Here is a 25349-nt window from a genome sequence, read left to right as displayed (position 1 = left end):
TAGTCAATTTGGTGTGACCCTCTCAAGGTAGTCATGGACCCCCAAGAATGATGATGAAATAATAAAAAGAGTCACTGGAGCCCCCAGGATTTCTAAAGAACTTATCAGAAGCCCAAATTACCACTGACTGGTCTGTGATGCCAGTAGCTGGTCACACACACACACGCATGCACACACACACACACACGCACGCACGCACACACACACACACACACACAGAGTCACACAGACATGCACAAACATGTACACACACACATGTGCAAACAAACACACACAAACACACACACACACACTCAGAGTGAGACACACAGACACACACACACAGTCACACACACATACAACACACACACAGAGATCTGTCTCCTACCCGTTCTCCGAAGAGCTGACAATGAACTGCTGGTCAGGCTGGTGACTGCCATTGGTCAGGCAGCTGATGGCCGCAGAGTGACCAAACAGCAGACTGCGTGGACATACCTGGACACACACACACACACACACACACAGCAAGATAAAGTGGAATAATTCCAGTGATTTTATTGCACATGTATACATGTGCCTTTTGCCGTTTGGGGGAGAATAACTGTAGTCATATCATCAGCAACAGAGTAATTGAAAACATATTGAATCTTATATAATTATATGGTTGTGAACAAACAGAAACATTATATGTGTACATGAAGCAGCCTTTCACTGACACTACCAGGCACACACACACACACACATGCACACACGTTGCACACAGACATATGCAACACAGACACATACACACACACATTCTAACACACACACACACGTGCATGCAGCACAACCTGCCCCCATCCCCACCCCAACAAACACACTCGCCCCAAACAGACCTGCCAGTTGTCAGCTACATCCCAGATACATATCTGTCCGTCGTTGCAGCCGGTGACGATGTGCTTCATGTCGGGCGTCATGAGGATGGTGGAGATACAGTGGGTGGGGGCATGGCGACCCCACAGCACCATGGGAACCACAATGCTGCTGCCGCTCGTCATCCTTGGCAACCGTGTGCACGCTTCTCCGTCAGTATGTGATCACCTGTAAACGTTACCACAGCAGAACCATGTGCGTCACAGTGTTTAGGTTTCATGCTGCTCATCGACACATGTATACTTCTTCTTCGTTCATGGGCTGCAACTCCCACATTCATTCAAACGTACATGAGTAGGCTTTTAGGTGTATGACCATTTTTACCTGCCATGTATGCAGCCATACTCCACTGACAAGGATTACAGGATCTGTAACATGCATATTTGATCTTCTGCTTGTATATTCACATGAAGGGGGGTCAGGCACAATCAGGTCTGCACATTATGTTGACATGGGAGATCAGTAAAATCTCTATCCTTTACCCAACAGGTGCTGTTACTGAGATTTAAATGCGTGACCCTAAGATTGAAAGTCCAACGCTTTAGCCACTTGACTATTGTATTGCACCTGTCGCTGATGCACACAATTTTGAAATGACCCATCGATGTGGCAGCCAGTCAGTCACTTCACTAATTAATTTGTCATAAAATCAGTCATGCTAAAAGGGCTTTTGTAGATTTCTCTAATTCTCCCGGGGCAGAACAAGGTCTTGTTTTTCATGACCTATTAACTTTGATAATGATCCACTGATTTTGAGGAATACCAGTCAAGTGACCCATAGTGTCCTGAACGAAATCTAAAACTCTGGTGTCATGCAGAATGCAGTTGTTGTTAGTGACTTATCATCTTTTGAGTGCAGAGTTTAGGAATAAAAGCTGCATACTAAAATGTGGGTGAGCAGAAAGATCTGCACATGTATATATGTATGTATATCATTTGTTGGTTTCCATGGGTTCAGAGAGTAGTAAATCCACAATGAGTTTCTTTGTATGTATGTGGATGGAATTGGTAAAATAAAATGACCAATTCCTGTATTCAGAAATTCCAATTGTTCTCTCTCTCTCTCTCTCTCTCTTTTCTTCTCTCTCTCTCTGTGTGTGTGTGTGTGTGTGTGTGTGTGTGTGTGTGTGTGTGTGTGTGTGTGTGTGTGTGTGTGTGTGTGTTTCATGTTACAGTTACTGTTGAAGTTCCATTATAAAAAATATACAATCATAATATGTACCGTGTCAACTTTACTCCCAGAAATGTATATGATCAGTGAGGGTTTTTCATCTTTATATTGGAGTTCTTACATATTTGCTGACTACACACTAGTAAATTTAACACACTCATGCAATAGTTGTGATAAACAAATCAGCAATAGTGACCGAAACAATGATGCTGTCATAAGTGATCGATATCAGTATCGTATCCAGTCATAAAAAATCCTGACGCCTACACGTAGACAGCATAACGGTAATTGTTCTTCTGAATCTGCTGCAAGTTATATACATGTACATTGAAGCCCTTTTAAGTTCTGCTATGTAGTGCTCTTACACTGATGCCCCACTTGCAGGTATGCTGTAGCAGACAAGAAACAAACTGCAAAATGCAGACAGGTCACTAGTTTCCGTCCTCCATCTTGACATAACAAATGAAGTCACGTGGCGATCATGTGACAGAATACCATTTTACCATAATTTGCCAAACTGGAGTATGATATTAACATAATCATTTTTGTTTTCAGTAATGTCATAAGCACATTGCGTTCACATAAATGAAGATTTGTCGAGTCACCCGAAACGTACTTCGGAACTGCTGCATCAATGCATCATGGCTGGCCATGCTGTAGTCCTAGTTAGCAAGACGCCGAAATGAGTTCACTTGGCCGACTCAAGGAGGCGTCACTGCCTTCGGGCAAATCCGTATACGCTACACCACAACTGATGATGATGATGATGATGATTATGATGATGATGCTGAGAAGAAAAAGAAGAAGAAAGAAAGAAAGAAAGAACTGAGAAAGAAAGAAAGAAACAATCAAGACTGATGAATAAATGGATAAATAACTAAGATAAACAATTAATAAATATATGTACACACACACACACACACACACACACACACACACACACAAATGAATAACACCGCGCACACACACACACACACACACACACGCGCGCGCGCGCGCGCGCACGCACGTACACATGCACTCACGGCACGCACGCACGCACACTGCCACACACACACACACACACACACACACACACACACACACACACACACACTGTGACGGCACACTCAACAAATGTGCAGTTTTAAAGCACAACGATTTTTTTTTTTTTTTAAATAGGGCCGTTTTGTCATTTGGGTAATGGGTTGAATTGTGACTTGTTATTTTCATTCTTTTGTTTATTCATCTGTGCTGGATTCCCGTCAATCAGTGTCCATGAACATTTATCTCCCTTGCAAATGACGTCTGCCTTGATGAGTGTTCGAAGCAATTTCTCGGCAAGTTTTCAGTGGCTCGATTTTGATGCAGTCTTTTGCATTTTATGAGGCGAAAAGCTGTTGAGCGTGTCAACATGGCTGCCACAACAGGGGGCCAGCGGAAGTGGGTGTATAAAAAAAAAAACCCAAATGTATTGCCTTTTTCATCAACTTGACCTTGACAGCCTCCAGCAGTGAAGGCTTCAAGCCGAAATGATATTGTTTACAGTGAGTTTTTGTGTTGTAATATTGTGTGATAGTGTTTGTGGGTGTTTGGGTGGAAGGGTGTGTGGGGGGGTAGGGGGGGGCCGATGTATGTAAGTGGTTATGTAAAGTGTTCATGTTTAAAACAAAATGATAGTGCAGGAAACAACTTGACTGCACGTGAGTTGTTGTGTTTAGTACATTTCCGACTAATATTTTAGCGCTGTTTCCACCCGTAAAATAAGCATATTTGATTTTTCTTCTTCTGGTTGTTTTTTTTTTTTTTTTTTTTTTCCAAATATTTTGTGTATTTTTTTCTTCTAAAAACACGAGTTGTCTTTCCCTGATTGGGTGTAATATCATCCCGTTAACAATGAAGTTATGGTAATTATATTTTCCATTCCTTTTCACTCAAAAAAATGATACTTTTACATACTTTTGAGCATGTTTTTTTTTGTTGTTGTTGTTGTTGTTTTTGTTTTTTGTTGTTGTTTTTTTGTTTTTTTTATAGGTCGGTGATTATTTTGCGATGGTTCCGGAAGTGAAAGGGTTAAAACAGCAAGGCTCAGGCCTGCTGGCTACCTGTAGTTCTGTAGTGCACCAGCAGTTTCAGTTTTCAGTTTCATTTTCTCAAAGACTCAGTAGAGGCGTCACTGCGTTCGAACAAAGCCATAAATTATACGCTACACCACACCTGCTAGGCAGATGCCTGACCAGCAGAAAAACTAAACGTGCTCAGTTAGACCTGGGGTGCATGTACATTTGCGGTACCAATCAGAGTGGGTTAATTTTCTTCTGCAGGATTTTGCCAGCCGGAGGACAACATTCTCGTTGTCATAGCTTCTTTTTCGGTGCGCCAAGTGCGTGTTGCACACGGGACCTCGGTTTATCGTCTCATCCGAACGACTAGACGCTCAGTTCGATTTTCCAATCAAACTTCGGAGAGTGGGGGAGAGCAGGATTCGAATCCAGATCCTAACTGATTCTGTAGTGGCAGACGAACGTCTTAACCACTCCGCCACCTTCCACCATGCAGACGCTCTTCAGTTACAGGAAGATCTCAACAAACTGGATGCACGGGAAGAATGATGAAGACAAATGAACCTGAATGGCCACGTCACCACGTCAGTTTTCAGGCAGCCTTGACCAACTACAAACTGTGCGGCCAGCCTTGGGCCATCAACAAACTGTACGTCCAGCCTAGGCTAACTACAAACTGTACGGCCAGCCTTGGGCCAACTACCAAACTGTACGGCCAGCCTCGGCCAACTACCAAACTGTACGGCCAGCCTCGGCCAACTACCAAACTGTACGGCCAGCCTTGGCCATCTACAAACTGTACGGCCAGCCTTGGCCATCTACAAACTGTACGGCCAGCCTTGGCCAACTACCAAACTGTACAGCCAGCCTCGGCCAACTACCAAACTGTACGGCCAGCCTTGGGCCAACTCCAAACTGTACGGCCAGCCTTGGCCATCTACAAACTGTAAAGCCAGCCTTGGGCCAACTACCAAACTGTACGGCCAGCCTCGGCCAACTACAAACTGTACAGCCAGCCTCGGCCAACTACCAAACTGTACGGCCAACCTTGGCCAACTCCAAACTGTACGGCCAGCCTTAGTCAACTACAAACTGTGTGGCCAACCTTGGCCAACTCCAAACTGTACGGCCAGCCTCGGCCCATCTACAAACTGTACAGCCAGCCTTGGGCTAACTACAAAACTGTACGACCAGTCTTGGGCCATCTCCAAACTGTACAGCCAGCCTCGGCCATCTCCAAACTGTACAGCCAGCCTCGGCCAACTACAAACTGTACAGCCAGCCTCGGCCAACTACCAAACTGTACGGCCAACCTTGGCCAACTCCAAACTGTACGGCCAGCCTCGGCCCATCTACAAACTGTACAGCCAGCCTTGGGCTAACTACAAAACTGTACGACCAGTCTTGGCCAACTACAAACTGACTGTGCGGCCAGCCTTGACCAACTACAGAACTGTACGACCAGACTATTAAAGTGTCAGAAGCGCAAAGCATCTCAGCGGGAAATGTGTCCATTGGGACTCCATGATCCATGCAGCTGCTGCAAAGACAAACAACACGATGTCTCAGTCTTCGTCTCGAATGACTTTGCCACCATGGTTGGAGATCTTGTCAAAATATCCAAAACAGACTGGTACAAACCATCATGAACTCGTTCAGAGGATAACTGAGACAGACGCACCGCATTGAGCTTCAGCCACATTTAAAGTGTCTCTTCTGGGGGGGTGTTTCCAGACTGTTCACCTCACCACAGACAAGATTGTCATCCGTAATGGATATCTGTAATGTAATCTCTGTGTGTGTGTGTGTGTGTGTGTGTGTGTGTGTGTGTGTGTGTGTGTGTGTGTGTGTGTGTGTGTGTGAACATGGCAAAAATGTATCTTAAAAGTGAAAAGGTTCTATTTAAAAAAATGAAAGTGATAAGAGTTAGCAGTAATATGATTTGCAGTGACAGAGAGAAACAGAGACAGAGAACACGGTGACACACACACACACACACACACACACACACACACACACACACACACACACACACACATATATAAACGCAATGGCCAGGTACCCGTCAACGATCAACAAAATCCCCCTCCCACCCCCCTCTCTCTCCCACTCCTCATTAACCCCCTTTCATCCCCCCGCTGTATGACAACGGCAGCGCTGGGGAGACGTTGCCTTGGAAACCAGACCTACGCTGTGACGGTGTTGACACACACACACACACACACACACACAAAACGGGAATGGGGGTGGTGGTGGGGGTGGGGGCTGCCGCTTCCTCCGTGACGTCACGCCCTCAGCTCTCGCTGCCTCTTGTGTTGCCATGGTGACGGGGGCTTGAGCTGCCAGGTGTTTGCCAGGCAAGAGTTGTTTGTGTTGAGAGAGAGAGAGAGGGAGAGAGAGAGAGATACACGGACAGTGCTGTCTCTAGTCACCTGTCCGATTACCTGACAGCGTGTGCTTACCGTGATGGCCGTCCTGTTGTCTGTCTGACTTTGTGGTGCCATGGTAGGGTGGTGGTGGAGGGTTAATAGACCAGTTCACCCCCCTCATCATGCCATCTTCCCGCTTCATTCCATGAACCTGGAGTCCGGCTTGGCTGGGGTTCTTGTTGTCTCACCTGTTTTTGGATAACTGCTTGTTTCACCTGGAGGAGTTGTTTTCTCCTGCTGACATTTTACACTGGAACCCTGCGGTACTTCTCTGTTCGTTTGGAACTACGTACATTGTTGCCTTTGAGCTTATACAGGTCTGTATATATGTATACGAGTTTTGGTTTTCAGTTTGTATTGTCAATAGTGTCACCTGACTGGGTTTATGTAATCTGACTAGATTTCTGCATGACTGTTTTAACCTCAGCTTCAATGGCATTACCAAGAAGGAAAAATTAAATAGATAAATAAATAGACAGATGAATAAATAAATATGTATATGTAAAGAAAATAAAGCAAACAACGATCTCCATTGTCAGGAGGGGGGCTGGGGAGGGGGGCGGGGGGGCGGGGCGGGTTGGTTTCCCAACCTGTACTGAACTGCTGCTCTCTTCCGCCTGAGCTGTATTGCCTGTTTGATATTGTGCTGAGTGCGGGTTCTGTGCTGTATGTAGGTACTTACAGCGTGATCTGTGGTGTGATTGATTTCCCTGTGCCTTTGTCACCGCTTTCACCGAGTGGCCCGTGTCTGTGTGTTGAAGCAGAGTGTTAGACTGCTGTCTGCTGTGTTGTTGCTGACTGTTGTGTGCTGACTGTTGTGTGTTGCTGAATGTTGTGTGAGGGATGTTGTGTGTTGCTGACTGTTGTGTGAGGGATGTTGTGTGTTGCTGAATGTTGTGTGTTGCTGACTGTTGTGTGAAGGATGTTGTGTGTTGCTGAATGTTGTGTGAGGGATGTTGTGTGTTGCTGAATGTTGTGTGAGGGATGTTGTGTGTTGCTGACTGTTGTGTGAGGGATGTTGTGTGTTGCTGAATGTTGTGTGTTGCTGACTGCTGTGTGAGGAATGTAATGTGTTGCTGACTGTTGTGTGAGGGATGTTGTGTGTTGCTGAATGTTGTGTGAGGGATGTTGTGTGTTGCTGACTGTTGTGTGAGGGATGTTGTGTGTTGCTGAATGTTGTGTGTTGCTGACTGTTGTGTGAGGGATGTTGTGTGTTGCTGAATGTTGTGTGAGGGATGTTGTGTGTTGCTGAATGTTGTGTGAGGGATGTTGTGTGTTGCTGAATGTTGTGTGAGGGATGTTGTGTGTTGCTGACTGTTGTGTGTTGCTGACTGTTGTGTGAGGGATGTTGTGTGTTGCTGAATGTTGTGTGAGGGATGTTGTGTGTTGCTGACTGTTGTGTGAGGGATGTTGTGTGTTGCTGAATGTTGTGTGAGGGATGTTGTGTGTTGCTGACTGTTGTGTGAGGGATGTTGTGTGTTGCTGACTGTTGTGTGAGGGATGTTGTGTGTTGCTGACTGTTGTGTGAGGGATGTTGTGTGTTGCTGACTGTTGTGTGAGGGATGTTGTGTGTTGCTGAATGTTGTGTGTTGCTGACTGTTGTGTGTTGCTGACTGCTGTGTGAGGGATGTAATGTGTTGCTGACTGTTGTGTGTTGCTGACTGTTGTGTGAGGGATGTAGTGTGTTGCTGACTGTTGTGTGTTGCTGACTGTTGTGTGAGGGATGTTGTGTGTTGCTGACTGTTGTGTGTTGCTGACTGTTGTGTGTTGCTGACTGTTGTGTGAGGGATGTAATGTGTTGCTGACTGTTGTGTGTTGCTGAATGTTGTGTGTTGCTGACTGTTGTGTGAGGGATGTAATGTGTTGCTGACTGTTGTGTGAGGGATGCTGTGTGTTGCTGACTGTTGTGTGTTGCTGACTGTTGTGTGAGGGATGTTGTGTGTTGCTGACTGTTGTGTGTTGCTGACTGTTGTGTGAGGGATGTTGTGTGTTGCTGACTGTTGTGTGAGGGATGCTGTGTGTTGCTGACTGCTGTGTGAGGGATGTTGTGTGTTGCTGACTGTTGTGTGAGGGATGTTGTGTGTTGCTGAATGTTGTGTGAGGGATGTTGTGTGTTGCTGAATGTTGTGTGTTGCTGAATGTTGTGTGTTGCTGACTGCTGTGTGAGGGTGTAGTGTGTTGCTGAATGTTGTGTGTTGCTGACTGTTGTGTGAGGGATGCTTGTGTGTTGCTGACCTGTTGTGTGAGGGAGTTGTGTGTTGCTGACTGTTGTGTGAGGGTGTCGTGTGTTGCTGACTGTGTGTGAGGGATGATTGTGTGTTGCTGACTGTTGTGTGAGGGATGTTGTGTGATGCCTGAATGTGTGTGAGGGATGCTGTGTGTGCAGGACTGTTAGTGTGAGGGATGTTGTGTGATGCTGACACTGTTGTGTGAGGGATGTGTGTGTTGCTGAATGTTTAGTGTGTTGCTAATGTTGATGTGGTGTGTTGCTGACTGTTGTGTGAGGGATGATGTGTGTTGCTGAAGTTTTTTTTGTGTGTTGCTGACTGTTGTGTGAGGATGCTGTTGCTGAATGTTTGTGTGTTGCTGACTGTTGTGTGAGGGATGTTGTGTGTTGCTGATGTTTGTGTGTTTGCTGACTGTTGTGTGTTGCTGACTGTTGTGTGAGGGATGCTGTGTGTTGCTGACTGCTGACTTAGGCCGTAGCGTGCTGCTACACACGTTGCTGTCTGACAGCTGTTGTGCATTGTTGCTGTCCCCTCGGTGCTGACCAGTGTGCGGTGGCCGTGGCAGCAGGGGTGTGGGAGTACCCGTGTACCCGTGAGCACCAGCAGTGCTGACTGCGAGGCCGGGTACCTCTGGAACCACCCGTGTGTGTGTGTGCTGCTACCCGTTTCCTGCTTCTGTGTCTGCGGCTGCTGCTTGTGAGTTGATGTCTGTACTGTGTTGTATTGCATTGTGTTGTGTTGGGTTGGGTTGTATCGTGTTGTGTTGTATCGTGTTGTGTATGTGTGTAATTAAAATTTGATGATAACCAACTAATGTATAATCCAGCTGCTTGGTTGTTTCTGTCTATCTGAGTATTTATGTTGTGTTTTTTTTCTTTCTTTTTTTCTTTATAAATGTCCATTAAGATGTTGTTGTTGTAAAATGTCAACCTATCAATATGGAATTTTTAAAAAAAAATGGGGGGCTACTCTTGACATGGAGAAACACACACACACACACACACACACACACACACACACACACACACACACACCGAGAGAGAGAGAGAGATTAACGTCATTAAATCAGATGATTTTTTTTCGAGGATGCCCAGGTGTCTTTCGTTACGTCTAACCCTCCCCTGTTGAAGAGTCTACAAAAACACAATGATAGTAACACAGGAATAAGCATACTGGGAATACCTACCATCAAAACGTGGCCATAGTGTTAGTGGACTGACACAGATGCCGAGATAGACAGCCAAACAAAATGGGTAGACACGTAGACGCACGGTACAGACAGACTAACAGAAAGGCAGCAGGTACAAAATTGAGTAAAAGCAAGACATGAGACGAAACAAAGAGAATGATTGGGAACAAAACTCACTTAGAATAATGATAACTATGAATAATACAACCCGCTTGGAATATGGAAACTATGAATAATACACACTTGTGGAACGAGAGAAGTTCAAAAGACATAGATCTAGCTTGACTGAATGTAACATCGCTATACAAAAGACAAAATGCAGAGATATGATATTGCGGAGATGTGCATTTTACGGCGGCGTTGAACTGATTTATACAATCAGTGAGAAAAAAAAATGGAAGCACAGACAGATACAAGAAGAGAGTGGGGGGTTTGGGGGAGCGAGAACAGAGAGAGAGAGAGAGAGAGAATGACAGAAAGAAAGAGAGAGAGGAAGGGAGAGAGAGACAGATACACACACACACACAGAGACAGAGAGAGAGAGAGAGACAGAGGCAGAGAGACAGAGACAGAAAGACATAGAGGGGCAGAATAAGACAGAGACAGAGAGATACAGGGAGACAGAGACAGAAACAGAGATGTGAAAAACAGAGAAAGACAGAGAGCAAGCACATGACAACATAAAACAACGACATGAGAATGTAAAGTTACAAAAAGATGTGTACGAAGCATTTTCTTTTAAAGACATCAATACGTGTGCACATCAAATGATGATTATGATTATGATTTTCCATTAATAAAAAAAAAAAAACAAAAAAAAAAACACGTTGGTAAATAAGACTCGATATGAGGTCAGTCCGCGAATCAAGGAGATGTCAGGGCAGACGAGCTGGTCCATAAACGCTACACCACATCTGATTACACAAAATTTATGAAGAGAGAAAAAAGAAGAAAAAAAAAAACCAAAGGAGTATTATTATGCTGGACCTTCATATCAGCCCGATGGGCTGGTTATCATTAATATGTTTTTCTGTCTCCAGTCAGTTAGTATCCTTGTTTTCGCTGCAACCTTTTAATGATAATAATAATAATAATAATAATGATAAGAAGAAGAAGACGAAGAAGAATGATGATGATGATGATGATGATGATGATGATAATAATAATACTAATAATGTATTGTACTTATATGGTGCAAACTCCCTATATAATGGGCTCTAAGCGCCTCACATGAGACAATACATATATAATAGTGTATTGTACCATACAACAGCACATGATAATAAAAAAAATTTTTTTTAAATAATACATAGTTTTTTTCTATGGCGCGATATCCAGCACCAATGCTGCTCAAAGCGCCTTACATCATAGTTGACTATAAACACGCCTAAAAAAAACCCATATCAACCGCTATCTGACAACGGAAAACATCCAGTGTCATCTCATGATGACATAGAAGTGGCAAAAACAAAACAAAACAAAACAAAAGCAACAACCCGACATCTTTTCCATCAACGCATCAATGAAAATGTCTTTCTTTGAAAGTCTGCGAACCTTGGACTGTCTGTGCTGGCATTTGATTAATCCTTTTCCTCCTTCCCTCGCCCCCACCCCCCCCCAGCCCCCCCCCCGCCCCTGCCCCTTCTCTCCCAGTCCTAATCCTCCCCCACCCCTCCCCTCAATCCACCCTCACCCCCACCCCCCCCCTTCCCCAGCCGTACCCCTACCATCCCTCCCCCCCACCCCCAGCCCAGCACTGATGCAGTGTGAAGGAACTCCTCCCTCTGATCGTTACTACTGATGGCTGTTCTGTGGTCATGCTACGCAGCACTGCACACACACACACACGGGCGCGCGCGCGATTGCATGCACACGCACATATACGCACGCACGCACACACGTACACATACACACACGTGGATGCAAGCACGCACGCACGCACACACACACACACACACACACACACACACACACACACACGCGCGCGCGCGCGCGCGCGCACACGCACGCACGCACGCATGCGCACGCATGCGCACGCATGTACACACACGCTGTTTGTCTGTCTATCTCTCACTTTCTCCCCCCCCCCTTCCCTCTCTCTCTCCCTCTCTCTCCCCTTTCTCCCCCCCTCTCTCTCTCTCCCCTTTCTCCACCCCCCTCTCTCTCTCCTTCTCTCTCTCCGATATCTGTCTCTGTGTCTGCCTCTGTTAGCTTCTTTCTCTCCCTCCCTCCCTCCCCCCCCCCCTCTCTCTCTCTCTCCCCCTCTCTCTCTCCGATATCTGTCTCTGTGTCTGCCTCTGTTAGCTTCTCTCTCCCCCCCCCCTCTCTCTCTCTCTCTCTCTCTCTTTCTGGAATCACACAAACACACACACGCTTGGCCAGATCCATCTATGTAATTATCCGTTTCCAAGGAAACACGAAGACAAGAGTTGGGTGGAGAGCCATGGTCCATCAGTCTGATTGCAAGGCAGAGACAGTGTCTTGCTACCCACTGCTGACTATCGTGTCATGGTGTGTGTGTGTGTGTGTGTGTGTGTGTGTGTGTGTGTGTGTGTGTGTGTGCGGGGTGTTGGTGTTGGTGTGTGTGTGTGTGTGTGTGTGTGTGTGTGCGGGGTGGTGGTGTTGGTAGTGTGTGGTGGTGTGTGTGTGTGTGTGTGTGTGTGTGTTGGTGGTGGTGGTGGTGGTAGTGGTGGTGTGGTGTGGTGTGGTGTGTGTGTGTGGTGGTGGTGGTGGTAGTGGTGGTGTGGTGTGGTGTGGTGTGTGTGTGTGTGTGTGTGTGTGTGTGTGTGTGTGTGTGTGTGTAGTGTCTGGTGTGTGTGTGTGCGCGCGCGCGCGCGCGGGGTGGCGGTGTTGGTAGTGTGTGTTGGTAGTGTGTGGTGTGGGTGGCCGTTTGTTACCTGATGGCTTTGCTATCGACCACTTCCTCCCCACAGTCCTCTGTTCACTACTTCCTACCCTTTCTCTCTGTCTGTCTAGATGTCTGTCTCTCTGTCTGTGCTTGTCTCTCTGTCTCTGTCTCTCCCCCTCTCTGTCTCTCCCTGTGTGTATGTGTGAGCACCAACAATAGTGGTTCATTAATTAAGAAGTAGATGAGTGTGTATGAGCGCTGTTTATGATGGTTCATAAATAAGGCTGTAAACAGAAGCAGGAGACTGGAGGATTTCTCTGTCTCTCTGTCTGTTTCTGTCTGTCTGTCCTGTCTGTGTTTGTCTCTGTCTTTCCCTGTGTGTCTCTGTGCCTGTCTGTGTGCTTGTCTGTCTGTCTCTGTCTCTAGTTCTGTCTCTCAACGTCCTAAATGTAACAGTTCGGTGACCTTTCATTTAATATTCTCTCTCTGTCTCTGTCTCTGTCTCTCTCTTATCCAGTGACGAATTTTATTTGGGATGAAAGGGTGATACTGACAGATACTTGTGACAGGTAAGAGATGCTGCTGAGTTTATGAAGAAAACTGAAAATTGAGGAGGGCGCAAGAAACTGATGATTAGTTTGATAAGGATTGCAACAACATGTAAAAAGTGCATGATCTATTAGAAAAAAAACGTAGATGAACGTCACGAGTTGCTGATTTCTGTTGAACGTGAAGGTAAAAACGTGGAACGCACAGAACGAGAATGTGACATATTATTGTACTTAGGTGTAGAGCTTGTGGAGAGGGAGGGGACTGAGTGAGTAAAGGAGACACAGAGAGAGAGAGTGAGTGTGTGTGTGTGTGTGTGTGTGTGTGTGTACCATGCTTCTCTTTCAGGGAATATGATTTTGTGTGAAGCCATCATGTATGTGTATTATATGTTGCATGGTCTTGTAAGTGTTTGAACATGCCATTGGGATGAGGACAGATTAAAAACATGAGGGAAAAAAAAAGAAAAGAAAAGACAACACAAAGGAGAAAAATGATGACGGAAGGAACAAACAAAACAAAACAAAAAAAACTTCCAGGGATGCTGAAACTATCCTGCTCATTTGCAGAACTTTTAGGCATCCACTGATTTCTCCTAAAAAAAAAAAGAAAAGAAAAAAGAACCAGAATGTGATGATGCGATGATAGATAAGTTGACTTATTTCAATTAACGACCAGAAAGAGCACTATTTATGATATTTCAATGGATAGAAAACAACCTGTTAACGCAATAGATATTCATATCTAATGATATTGTTCCAACATTTTGTGTTTACTTGAAAGAGGTGTTTTAAACGCAGATATTTTTTTGGCAGCAGATGCACAGAATTTAAAGGACCTGTTGTTTTTGTTGTTGTTTTAAAAAAAATTATTTTATTTTATTTCTATTTTTTTTTATCTCAATCGCTCTATTTCAAAACAATAAATAGTTCTCTCAGTTATACGACCGTTCACAAGAGGAATTTGCAAGTGAAATTCCAAACGCACAGTGATCATATTCTTTTTCTTTTTTTTTCTTTCGCACAAAGTTCACAAGAAGAATCTATCAACTCAAAAAGATGAAACGATGCAATAAAACAGTCACTGAAACTGCTACCGATGTTACTTATATGTGCATGAGCAACGACTACTGCTGTCACCATCACATACACTATTGGAGATCTTTGGACCTAAAACATCACACAGGTCCGACAAGCTTTCACCAGAGAGAGAGAGAGAGATGACGTAATTGATGATGAAAAGGGATGTGACGCTCGTTTGTTGCTTTCAGACGGCAAATGCCGACAGTATTTCAAATATTTAACGCGATCAATACACGCATTCCCTTCCCCCGCATCCCGTTTACAGCGTCTGGCGTTGTGTGTGTGTGTGTGTGTGTGTGTGTGTGTGTGTCTGTGTGTGTGTGTGTGTGTGTGTGTCTGTGTGTGTCTCTGTGTGTGTGTGTGTGTTTGTGCGTATATGTGTAAGTGTGTGTGTCTACGTGTGTGTGTGTGTGTGTGTGTGTGTGTGTGTGTGCGTGTGTGTGTGTGTGTATATGTGTTTGTATATTTGTATGTGTGTTTGTGTGTGTGTGCGCATGCGTGCGTGCATGTCTGTGTGTATGTGTGTGTAAGTGGTGGGTGGGTGGGTGGGTTCGTACGTGTGTATCTTTGTGTGTGTGTGTGTGTGTGTGCGCGCGCGCGTGTGTGTGTGTTTAACTGTGTATGCGTGTGTGCGCGCGCGCGTGTGTGTGTGTGCGCGCGCGCGTCTGTGTATTCTGTGTGTGTGTGTGTGTGTGTGTGTGCTGAACGTGACCGTGGAAGGATGACAAACAAAGTGACAGATGCCGAACGGTCAGTGTTTGCCCCTGGGTGGGTGTGGGCTGTCCGGCCGTCGCTTTGATGTTGATGATACCTGTGGTGGTAGTGGCTGTGTTGTTGGTCTTGGTTCTTGTTATATTCGGCTAGGCTGCTGGGAGCCGGAGTTGGGTATGGTGTCAGTGTGGTGTCTTCTTCGTCTTGTTCTTGTATTGTATTGTATTGTATCGTCTTGTTCTTGTATTGTATTGAATTGCATTGCATTGTATTGTATTGCATTGTATTAGATTGCATTGTATTGTATCGAATTGTGTTGTGATGTGTTCCGTTCCGTTGCGTTGCGTTGTATTGTATTGTATTGTATTGTATTGTGTTGTATTGTATTATATTGCATTGTATTGTATTGTATTGTATTGTATTTCTTTTTATCACAACGTATATTGACATGGCCATTTACCTCACATGTCGTCAAGTTCATAGCGACGTGGCCTTTTAACTTACAGGGAGCTCATTGCGAAACAACCAACCAAAGCAGTCTTTAAAAAAAAACAAAAAAACCTTGGGGCACATGGATAAAATACACCCACACAGACATAGCATGCTAAGCAGATCAGATAGAACATTGAACAAAATAACATGTCGTACCCATATCTCACGGGTAAGCGCAAACACGCGCACACACGCTCATACACACGCATGCGCAGAGGCACCGTAACCATAAGGAGCACACAAACACGTGACGTCAGTCCCTCCTCTCCCGTTTTGTTCAGAGGTCGTTCAACCAACAGAGGCCCTTGATACAACAGACGTTAAAATTTACCTGGCTGACTCCGCAAACACGTACACACAGACAGATCATGACGTCCGGAACTGAAAGCAGCCCCCAGCCCATAGTGGAGTGATGGCCTAGAGGTAACGCATCCACCTTGAGTGGTGGTCTGGACGCTAGTCATTCGGATGAGACGATAATCCGAGGTCCCGTGTGCAGCATGCACTTAGCGCACGAGAAAGAACCCACGGCAACAAAAGGGTTGTTCCTGGCAAAATTCTGTAGAAAAATCCACTGAGATAGGAAAAACAAATAAAACTGCACGCAGGAAAAAACGTAAAAAAAAATTGGTGGCGCAGTAGTGTAGCGACGCGCTCTCCCTGGGGAGAGCAGCCCGAATTTCACACAGAGAAATCTTTTGTGATAAAAAGATATACAAATACAAATACAAATTTATCTCACCCCATGAACCGGAGCTAATGGAAGGTAGCCAGCTAACTAGTGATAGCAAAATGTTTGTACACCCACTGGTTTTTCCCCTCATGGTCAGATCTAGGCCAGTCCCGATATCTACTGCACGTTCTAAGTCCCCTTCAACTTTACTTCGCCGTGGCTTCTTATTGACTTCTTTTAACTCACTCAGTACGGCCAGTCCTCTCTTCTCCTCTACACAGACCCCTCGGATGTCCAGTGGGTGTCTGAATGACCCAACCTTTAGCTTCCGTCCTCAGAATTGTGGTATTCTTTGTCAACATTCACCTCTTCAGTATAAGAGCCTTCCTCTTGCAATATTTTGATGATGGTAATTGGGGTGAAACGCTGTCAACGTCGTCTCTTTCGCCGTTCGTATGGAGAGAGTTAAATCTGCGGGTAAATTGCTTACACCATATACTAGTATTGTACTTGTGACGATCAACAACAACAACAACAAAGGTATCGGAAGACGCATTCTTAGCTTATGTAATGATGAAATTTGAAATCATTATGATTTGCTATTTCTTTTAAATCTGAGGGTAAATGCTTCCATTATGCATTCCCATCTTATATGTGACTGTCTTTAGAAATATGGGAATAGGCACTTTTTGCGTGTGTCAAGATGATGTAACGGTGATGTGTCTACACTTGTAATGATAATGTAATGGGGATGTGTTCACACTTAAGATGATGATGTAATGATAATGTGTGCACTCTTGTGATGATGACGTACACATGAAATGATGATGTAATGGCGAAGCGTGGACACTTGTAAGGATGACGTGATGGTGATTTGTGATGATTACGTAATGGACATATGTGTACACTTGTAATGATGATGAAATGGAGATGTGTCCACACTTGTAATGATTACGTAACAGAGAGGTGTCCACGCTTGTAATGATGACGTAATGGAGATGTGTCCACACTTGCATTGATGACGTAATGGGGATGTGTGTACCCTCACTGTCGTGACAGGTGTGAGAGGAGGCAGTGTAGTCATGGCGACGCCCCCCACCAGCCTGTCCTCAGCCTACACCCCCAAGATCCACGTGACCCACCCCAATATACCCGACCTGGGGTCACAGAGACAGCTGGTGGACAACTCTTCCTCGTCCCCTCCTTACCATGGACAGGTGTGTGTGTGTGTGTGTGTGTGTGTGTGTGTGTGTGTGTGAGGCGATAATGCAGGCATGCGTATCTTCATATCCCATCCAGAGGGACAGTGATGATAATGATAATGATGATGATGATGATGACGACGACTATGACGATGATGAAAATGATTACGCTGGTGATAGTGATGTCATGACGAGGATGGCGACGGGGACGCCGATTCACCAGGACAATCCTGAACTTACTTTTGACGAGCAAGCCAACAATGTATTTCGCCTTATGTCATGTCAGGTGATGGACATGATGATAATGATGGTGATGATGAGGAGGAGGAGAAGGAGGAGGATGGCGATGGTGATGATGAAGATAAGGAGATAGAGGATGGTAATGGTGATGATGATAATGATGACGATGGTATGACGACGACGACAACGACGGTGACGATGATGATGATGCTGTTACTGCTATTACTACTACTACTGGTGCTGCTTTTGCTGCTGATTTCGGCGGTGGTGATGATGACGACAATGCTGATGATGATGATGCTGATGGTGATGGTGATGACGACAACGATGACTCAACAGGACAACCCCGCGTTCACCTTCGACAAGGACGCCCTGTTCCACCGGGCCCCGTCCTCCGTGGACCCCATCACAGCGCCCCCCCAGGCAGAGTCACCTGCTCTTCGTGCCTTACCTCCCCTCAGACGGGGCAGTTACTCCCCCTTCCTGCCCGCCACTGACAAGGACAGCCTGACGGTGCCTGCCTTTAGTGAGTCTTCCCGTTGTTGTTGGTGTTTGTTTTGTTTTTTTCTCCTTTTTTTCTTCCTTCTATTCTTTCCTCGATGTTCCAATGCTTCGCTCTGTCCCTCACTCTCTTATTGTCCTTCCTGGTGTCACTGTTTCTGTGTTCAGTGGGTCTTCCTCTTTTCCCTCCTTCCTTCTGTTCCTTCCTCGATGTTTCCTGTCCTTCTGTCTATCCCTCACTCTCTTATTGTCCTTCCTGGTGTCACTGTTTCTGTGTTTAGTGAGTCTTCCTCTTTTCCCTCCTTCCCTCCTTCCTTCTGTTCCTTCCTCGATGTTCCTGTGTTTCTCTCTGTCCCTCACTCTCTTATTGTCCTTCCTGGTGTCACTGTTTCTGTGTTCAGTGAGTCTTCCTCTTTTCCTCCTTCCTTCCTTCCTTCTGTTCCTTCCTCGTTGTTTCCTGTGCTGCGTGAGTCTCCTCTGTAATTTCGTTCTTCTGTCTATCCCTCACTCTCTCATTGTCTTTCCTGGTGTGAGTGTTCCTGTTCTCTCTCTGTGTCTGTCTGTCTCTCTCTCTCTCTCTCTCTCTCTCTCTCTTTCTCTTCCTTTCTTAGTCCCCTCCCCCTTGCTTCCCCCCCTGCCCCCCCCCCTCAACCCCCCCTCCCCCCTTTTTCATTCGAATATACAGAAATGTCGATTTCTAATTAATACTAACAATCATCATTATGATAGGAATGATAATAATCCAAATAATAATAATAATAATCATAATCATATCATTTATTTTCAGTCTAATATATCATCATCTTACATGAACAGACTATAAATAAATAAACGAACATGTTCCTATGTTGGGTTTATCTCCTGTCTTTCACCCCCCACCCCCACCCCTCCTCCTCTTCCTCCCCCTTCATCATTATCCTTCGCTGTATGACAGTGTATGCGTTTGGTGAAATCCCCTCTCTTCTTCCCTCCCCCCCTCTCTCTCTCTCTTGAGTGGGTGCATTTGTGTGCGTTTATGTGTGTGTGTGTGTGTGTGTGTGTGTGTGTGTGTGTGTATTTCATGTTTTTGGGTTTTTTTTTTCTTTTCTTCTTTTCTTCTTCCTTTTGTGGAATGGCTTTGAATGGTGAAATAATGGTATATTTTGATTGTGTTTTGATTTTGTGCTCATTTTCGCTTTTTTAGCTTTATTCCCTCTTTAGGGCGAGGGCTGGATGTAAAAAAGCATGTTACTTGCTTATCTATTACCCTCGTTAATAAAGATTTTGTCTTGTCTTGTCTTGTCTTGTCTCTCTCCTCCATTTCTTTGCTGTCCGTCCGTCCCTCCCTCATCATCCCTCTGGATAAGCTAGTTCCCATGTTTACTTTGTCTCCTGTCCTCATCCTCCCTCCCTCCCTCATCATCCCTCATCATCCCTCTGGATAAGATAGTTCCCATGGTTACTTTGTCTCCTGTCCTCATCCTCCCTCCCTCCCTCCCTCATCATCCCTCTGGATAAGATAGTTCCCATGTTTACTTTGTCTCCTGTCCTCATCCTCCCTCCCTCCCTCCCTCATCATCCCTCTGGATAAGATAGTTCCCATGGTTACTTTGTCTCCTGTCCTCATCCTCCCTCCCTCCCTCCCTCCCTCATCATCCCTCTGGATAAGATAGTTCCCATGGTTACTTTGTCTCCTGTCCTCATCCTCCCTCCCTCCCTCATCATCCCTCTGGATAAGATAGTTCCCATGGTTACTTTGTCTCCTGTCCTCATCCTCCCTCCCTCCCTCCCTCCCTCATCATCCCTCTGTCCCACTCTTCCTTCATTATTATCCCCACTTGCATGGCGTTGCCTTCGTTTGGTGAGTCTCCTCCATCTCTCCCCCTCCCCCCTCCAGTTCCTCTATTCCTCCCCTCCTTCCCTCCGTTGTTGGCCCTCCAGGTATCACTGTTCCTGCGTTGGGTCAGTCTCCTCCTCCTCCTCCTCCTCCTCCTCCTCCTTCTTCTTCTTCTCCTCTTCCTCCTCCTTTTTCTTCTTTCCTCCTCCTCCTTTTTCTTCTCCTCCTCCTGCTCCTTTTTCTTCTTTTTTCTCTCCTCCTCCTGCTCCTCCTCCTCCTCCTCCTCCTTCTCCTCCTCCTCCTCCTTTTTCTTCTTTTTTCTTCTTCTTCCTCCCATCCTCCTCCTGCTCCTTTTTTTTCTTTTTTCTCTCCTCCTCCTGCTCCTCCTCCTCCTCCTTCTTCTCCTCCTCCTCCGCCTCCTCCTCCTGCTCCTCCTCCTCCTCCTCCTTCTCCTTCTCCTCCTCCTCCTCCTTTTTCTTCTTTTTCCTCCCCTCCTCCTCCTGCTCCTTTTTCTTCTTTTTTTCTTCTCCTCCTCCTCCTCCTCCTTCTCCTCCTCCTCCTTCTTCTTCTGTTCCCCCTCTTGCTCCTCTTCCTCCTCCTCCTCCTTCTTCTTGTTCTGTTTTCAATGCTATCTATATAGGGCTTGGTAAGAAGGATCGTGTGGCTTATCATTTGACCGTGCACAATAAAACACTTAGTCCTGTCTCTGTGTGACAGGTGTACGGAGACAGAGCCTATCATCCTCCTGGGAACGGGAGAACGGTGGTGGCGGGGGCGGGGGCATGTCCCTTCCCCCCTCCCACAACAGGCAGTCCAGACCCTCCCACAGGCTCAGCATCGACATCGTCACTTCCGACCTGCGCGCGCAGGCCGTGCCTAGTCCCGGCGTGCTGAGCGCGCGGTCTCTGTGGAGCAGCTCGGACTTTATGGGAACTCCCGCACCCCCAGATCTGGATGCAAGATCCAAGTGAGTCAGCCGTATTGTTTGTTGCTGAGGACACATTGAGACCCCGAGTGTCCCTTGTCTTTGAAGTGTACAGCTGTCTGTAGTGATATCACTGCATTCATTTATTTTCGTTTCTCGCACATCTGCTCGCGTAGTTCGGTGGGCACACGAATAATGATATTATTTATGCATGTGTGTGTATGTGGATTTGAGTTGAGTTTTTGCATGTCATCACACACACACACACACACACACACACACACACACACACACACATACAGAGAGAGAGAGAGAGGAGTACATCTATTTGAAACTTTTTTGCTTTGTTTTCGAGTTTTTCTCCACTGAATTTGCACATGTTTTAGAATTGGCTTCTTTTTCTTTATTATTTCAATTGGCGTTTGATTCATGTTCTTATTTCTTCTTTAACTACTAAGTTGTTACTGAAAATATACACATAAAGCTTGGCTTCTGAATTGTATATTTTCGTCCCTGCTTTCCTTTACATCTACCAAATCCATACCCTCTTTTTCCTTATCTTGTTTTTTTTTTCTCCCTGTTTTCGAGTCACTTGCCTTATACATAACCTTCACTTTACTTTTTTTTGGTGTGTGTGTTGTTGTTTTTTAAATAATGTATTCACCTATTTGTTTATTCTGCTTGATTATGTTTTGTTTTTTTTCAATTTATGCTAATGTTTTACACAAAGCTAGGGTTGGCTCTTACCACCTGATCAGCTCTTTGACTTTATGCGTTTCTATCTCTCTCTCTCTCTCTCTCTCTGTCTCTGTCTCTGTCTCTGTCTCTCTCTGTCTCTGTCTCTCTCTCTCTCTCTCTCTCTCTGTCCAACAGCAGATGTGATGTAGCGTATATGGATAAGTCCACACGCTTTGACACACCCTTGAAACCGAATCTTCCCTGGCCTTTATCTTTCTGAGCATGAAAAGATAACTTCTTCCATGGCCTTTATATTTCTGAGCATGAAAAGATAACTTCTTCCATGGCCTTTATCTTTCTGAGCATGATCATGAACAGATAACTTTTCCCCTGGTCTTTATCTTTCTGAGCATGAAAAGGTAACTTTTTCCCTGGCCTTTATCTTTCTGAGCATGAAAAGGTAACTTTTCCCCTGGCCTTTATCTTTCTGAGCATGAAAAGGTAACTTCCCCCCTGGCCTTTATCGTTCTGAGCATGAAAAGGTAACTTCCCCCCTGGTCTTTATCTTTCTGAGCATGAAAAGGTAACTTCCCCCCTGGCCTTTATCTTTCTGAGCATGAAAAGGTAACTTCCCCCCTGGTCTTTATCTTTCTGAGCATGAAAAGGTAACTTCTTCCCTGGCCTTTATCTTTCTGAGCATGAAAAGATAACTTCTTCCCTGGCCTTTATCTTTCTGAGCATGGAAAGAAAACTTTTCCCCTGGCCTTTATCTTTCTGAGCATGGAAAGAAAACTTTTCCCCTGGCCTTTATCTTTCTGAGCATGGAAAGAAAACTTATGGACCAGGCTGTAACTGAAGGGAGTGCGAAAAGATAACTTCTAGAGGGGGGTATTAAATGATAGCTTCTGGACTACATTATCCAAAGCCAGTATCCAAAGGATAACCTCTGGACTGGTCCGCCTCCAAGAGCACAGTCAAAAAGACTATGTTCATATATCGAGGTGCAGCATCTTAAGATAGCCAGCCTTCAGACTAATTTGTGTCGAAAGACAAATCCCAAAGATAACGTTTGGACTAGTTTGTATCAAAAGACAGTATCGAAAGAGCTTTTGGACGATTTTGCATCAAAAGCTAGTATCCAAAGATAAGTTTTGAACTGCCTTGTATCAAAAGACAGCATTCAAATATAATTTTGACGAGATTATTAAAAAAAAAACAAATAAATTATAAAAAAAATTTTTAAAAACTGCATCATATGAAGCCGAAACTGTATCCAAAGACATTTTTGACCAGTTGACATCAAAAGACAGTTTCCGATGATAGCTTTTGGACTTGCCCACTATCCAAGGACTGCGTTCAAAAGATAAAATCCACAATTGTCTGTATCCAATGGCAGTGCAGTATCCAAAGGTTCCCGTGGACTCGTTCACATCACAAGAATAGTGCCCTAGGTGTTTGTGTAGGCGTAGGCTTGTCCGTCTCCAAGGACAGTAACTCCTTGGTGTCACCGGGTTGTTTCCCCTTCTTCTTCTTCTTCTCAGGACCCACCTTTCTGTTCCCAGGGCGGGAACTGCGTCCGTTTTCAGCTCGGAGACTGAAACGTTCTTCAGGTAACCACCAACCACCTCACCTCACCTCACCTCACCTCACCTCTCGTCACTTCTTCTTCTTGTTCTTCTTTCCCTGGTGTCCCAGTGTGTTCGTTGCCGTGATTCATGTGCCCTTGTCTGTCACTGTTTTTTTCTCTTCTCTTGTTCGTGTCTTTTCATCCGTCTGTGTTTTTTTGTTTTTTTCTCTCCTCCCTTTCCAAGCTCTGAACGGTGTCATCTTCCAGGTTATGGTGGTATTCTGTTGACTGTATGTTCAACTTTTTTTCTCTCTTTTTTTTTTTTTTTTTTAAGATGTGTGTGTGGGCGGGGTGTGGGGGGGACGGGGCAGTCGGGGGGTGGGGGGGTTACTGTAGGCTCTTGTGCTTGCTGTGAGCTCTTAATGTGTTCTGTCAGTGTGATCCTGACGTCACGTTGTGTTCTGTGAAATGTGGTCATGACGGTCCCTGAATGTTCAGTAAGTGTGGCAGTGTTTCTATGGGTGATCCTGACGTCACGTTGTGTTCTGTGAAATGTGGTCATGACGGTCCCTGAATGTTCAGTAAGTGTGGCAGTGTTTCTATGGGTGATCCTGACGTCACGTTGTGTTCTGTGAAATGTGGTCATGACGGTCCCTCAATGTTCAGTAAGTGTGGCAGTGTTTCTATGGGTGTGACAGTGACGTCACTAACTGTATTGGTCACGTTTTTGTTCTGTCGGTATGACCATGACGTCACGTTGTGTTTTGTCAAGAGCGAATCATGACGTCGTTTAGTGTTCTGTGAGTGACCCTGACGTCATTTAGTGTTTCTTTGATTGTGTCGGTGACGTCACTTAGTGTTCTGTGAGTATGACCATGACGTCACTTCGTGTTCTGTCAGTTTGACCGTGACTCATTCTCCCCCACCTTCCGTCTCTTTCTGACTCTGTGTGTGTGTGTGTGTGTGTGTGTGTGTGTGTGTGTGTGTGTGTCCCCCCCCCCTCTCTCTCTCTCTCTCTCTCTCTCTCTCTGTCTCTTTCTCTTCCCTCCGTCGTAAACTTTCATTAAAAAGAGAAAAGGTTAACATAGTTAAACAAAAATGTGTTGTGAGCATTCCACAAAGTTGAATGAATATGGTGATATGTCAGTCAACAGCAACAATGAAAGTTCTGACCTACTGTAACAAAATACCACATGCTCACAGAAATTTATAGTTTAAAAAGTTTGTTTCCGTTCGTTTATTTCACTGTCAGTGTTGTTTTCTGCGTCATTTTTGGTTTCGTTATGACGAAGTTCTTGGACTGCCATCACCTTTTAATGTGCGGTTTTATCAAAGGGCACAAGCAACCAAGTCACATTTTGGGAATTATGACGCTAATGTTGAGCACGTGAATTTCCTGTCATGAAATCTTTGCTGATGTATTTCTTGGACTTGCTTTTGCCCAGTCCACCTAAAAGCTGATTTATGTCATAAATGTTCATGACGGTGGGGTTTTTTTTTCATTCTTTTTTTTGTTGTTGTTGTTGTTAAATTATCTGTTTGGATATTATACACTGGTTGTTCTTTCATCAGTTTTGGTTCAATTATTTCTCAGTTTTTTCTTTGTTTGTTTTTTTATTATTATTTTTCTTAACTTTTATTTGAAGGTCATCATCTGAGCTGCTCTCCATTCCACCCTCCAGGTAATTCGAGTTTTGGGTGCTGTTGTGTTTGTTGTTTTGTGGTGTTGTCCACTGGTTGCTTATCTATCTATTTATTTATTTACTTATCTATTTATTCATTCATGTATTCGTTCATTCATTCATTTATCAGTGCATTGATTCATTCATTAAATCATGGGGCTGTTTTTGTTGACGTAGTGATTTATAAGTTTGTTGTTTTTTTCTTTCTGAAGGTCGTCTTCTGAGCTGCTGTCTGTTCCTCCGTCTAGGTAATCAATCCATTGTCTCGTGGCGTGCGTCACGCTGGTCAGTGAATGAATGAAGGGATGAAGGAAGGAATGAAGAAAGAAACGAACGAACGAATGGATGAATTAATGAATAGATGAATAGACGGATGAAAGATAAATGGATGAACGAATGAATGAATGAATGAGGACTGACTGAACGAATGAAT

General features: G+C 44.9%; 2 protein-coding genes across 5 annotated transcripts in view; one reads left to right on the top strand and one right to left on the bottom strand.

Moving 5' to 3' along the window:
• LOC143285989 (WD repeat-containing protein 7-like) overlaps positions 1-2526 on the bottom strand; it is a 69248-nt gene extending 66722 nt beyond the window's left edge. For all 4 annotated transcript variants that reach the window (XM_076593460.1, XM_076593461.1, XM_076593462.1 and 1 more), the window contains exons 1-3: positions 2428-2526; positions 855-1059; positions 368-474 (exon numbers count right to left, since the gene is read on the bottom strand). In XM_076593460.1, the coding sequence (XP_076449575.1) occupies positions 368-474; positions 855-1016 (269 nt within the window). In that variant the 5' untranslated portion in view covers positions 1017-1059; positions 2428-2526. The remainder of the gene's footprint in view (positions 1-367; positions 475-854; positions 1060-2427) is intronic.
• A 6808-nt stretch (positions 2527-9334) lies between these two features.
• Positions 9335-25349, top strand: part of LOC143285924 (uncharacterized) — a 52785-nt gene continuing 36770 nt past the window's right edge. Inside the window, exons 1-4 of the mRNA XM_076593375.1 lie at positions 9335-9457; positions 17365-17522; positions 18087-18273; positions 20782-21031. Of these exons, the coding sequence (XP_076449490.1) occupies positions 17388-17522; positions 18087-18273; positions 20782-21031 (572 nt within the window). The 5' untranslated portion in view covers positions 9335-9457; positions 17365-17387. The remainder of the gene's footprint in view (positions 9458-17364; positions 17523-18086; positions 18274-20781; positions 21032-25349) is intronic.

The sequence above is a fragment of the Babylonia areolata genome, chromosome 9 (genome assembly GCF_041734735.1).
Source record: "Babylonia areolata isolate BAREFJ2019XMU chromosome 9, ASM4173473v1, whole genome shotgun sequence".
Lineage (NCBI taxonomy): Eukaryota > Metazoa > Mollusca > Gastropoda > Neogastropoda > Buccinidae > Babylonia > Babylonia areolata.
This window is presented reverse-complemented; position numbering and strand designations above follow the sequence as displayed.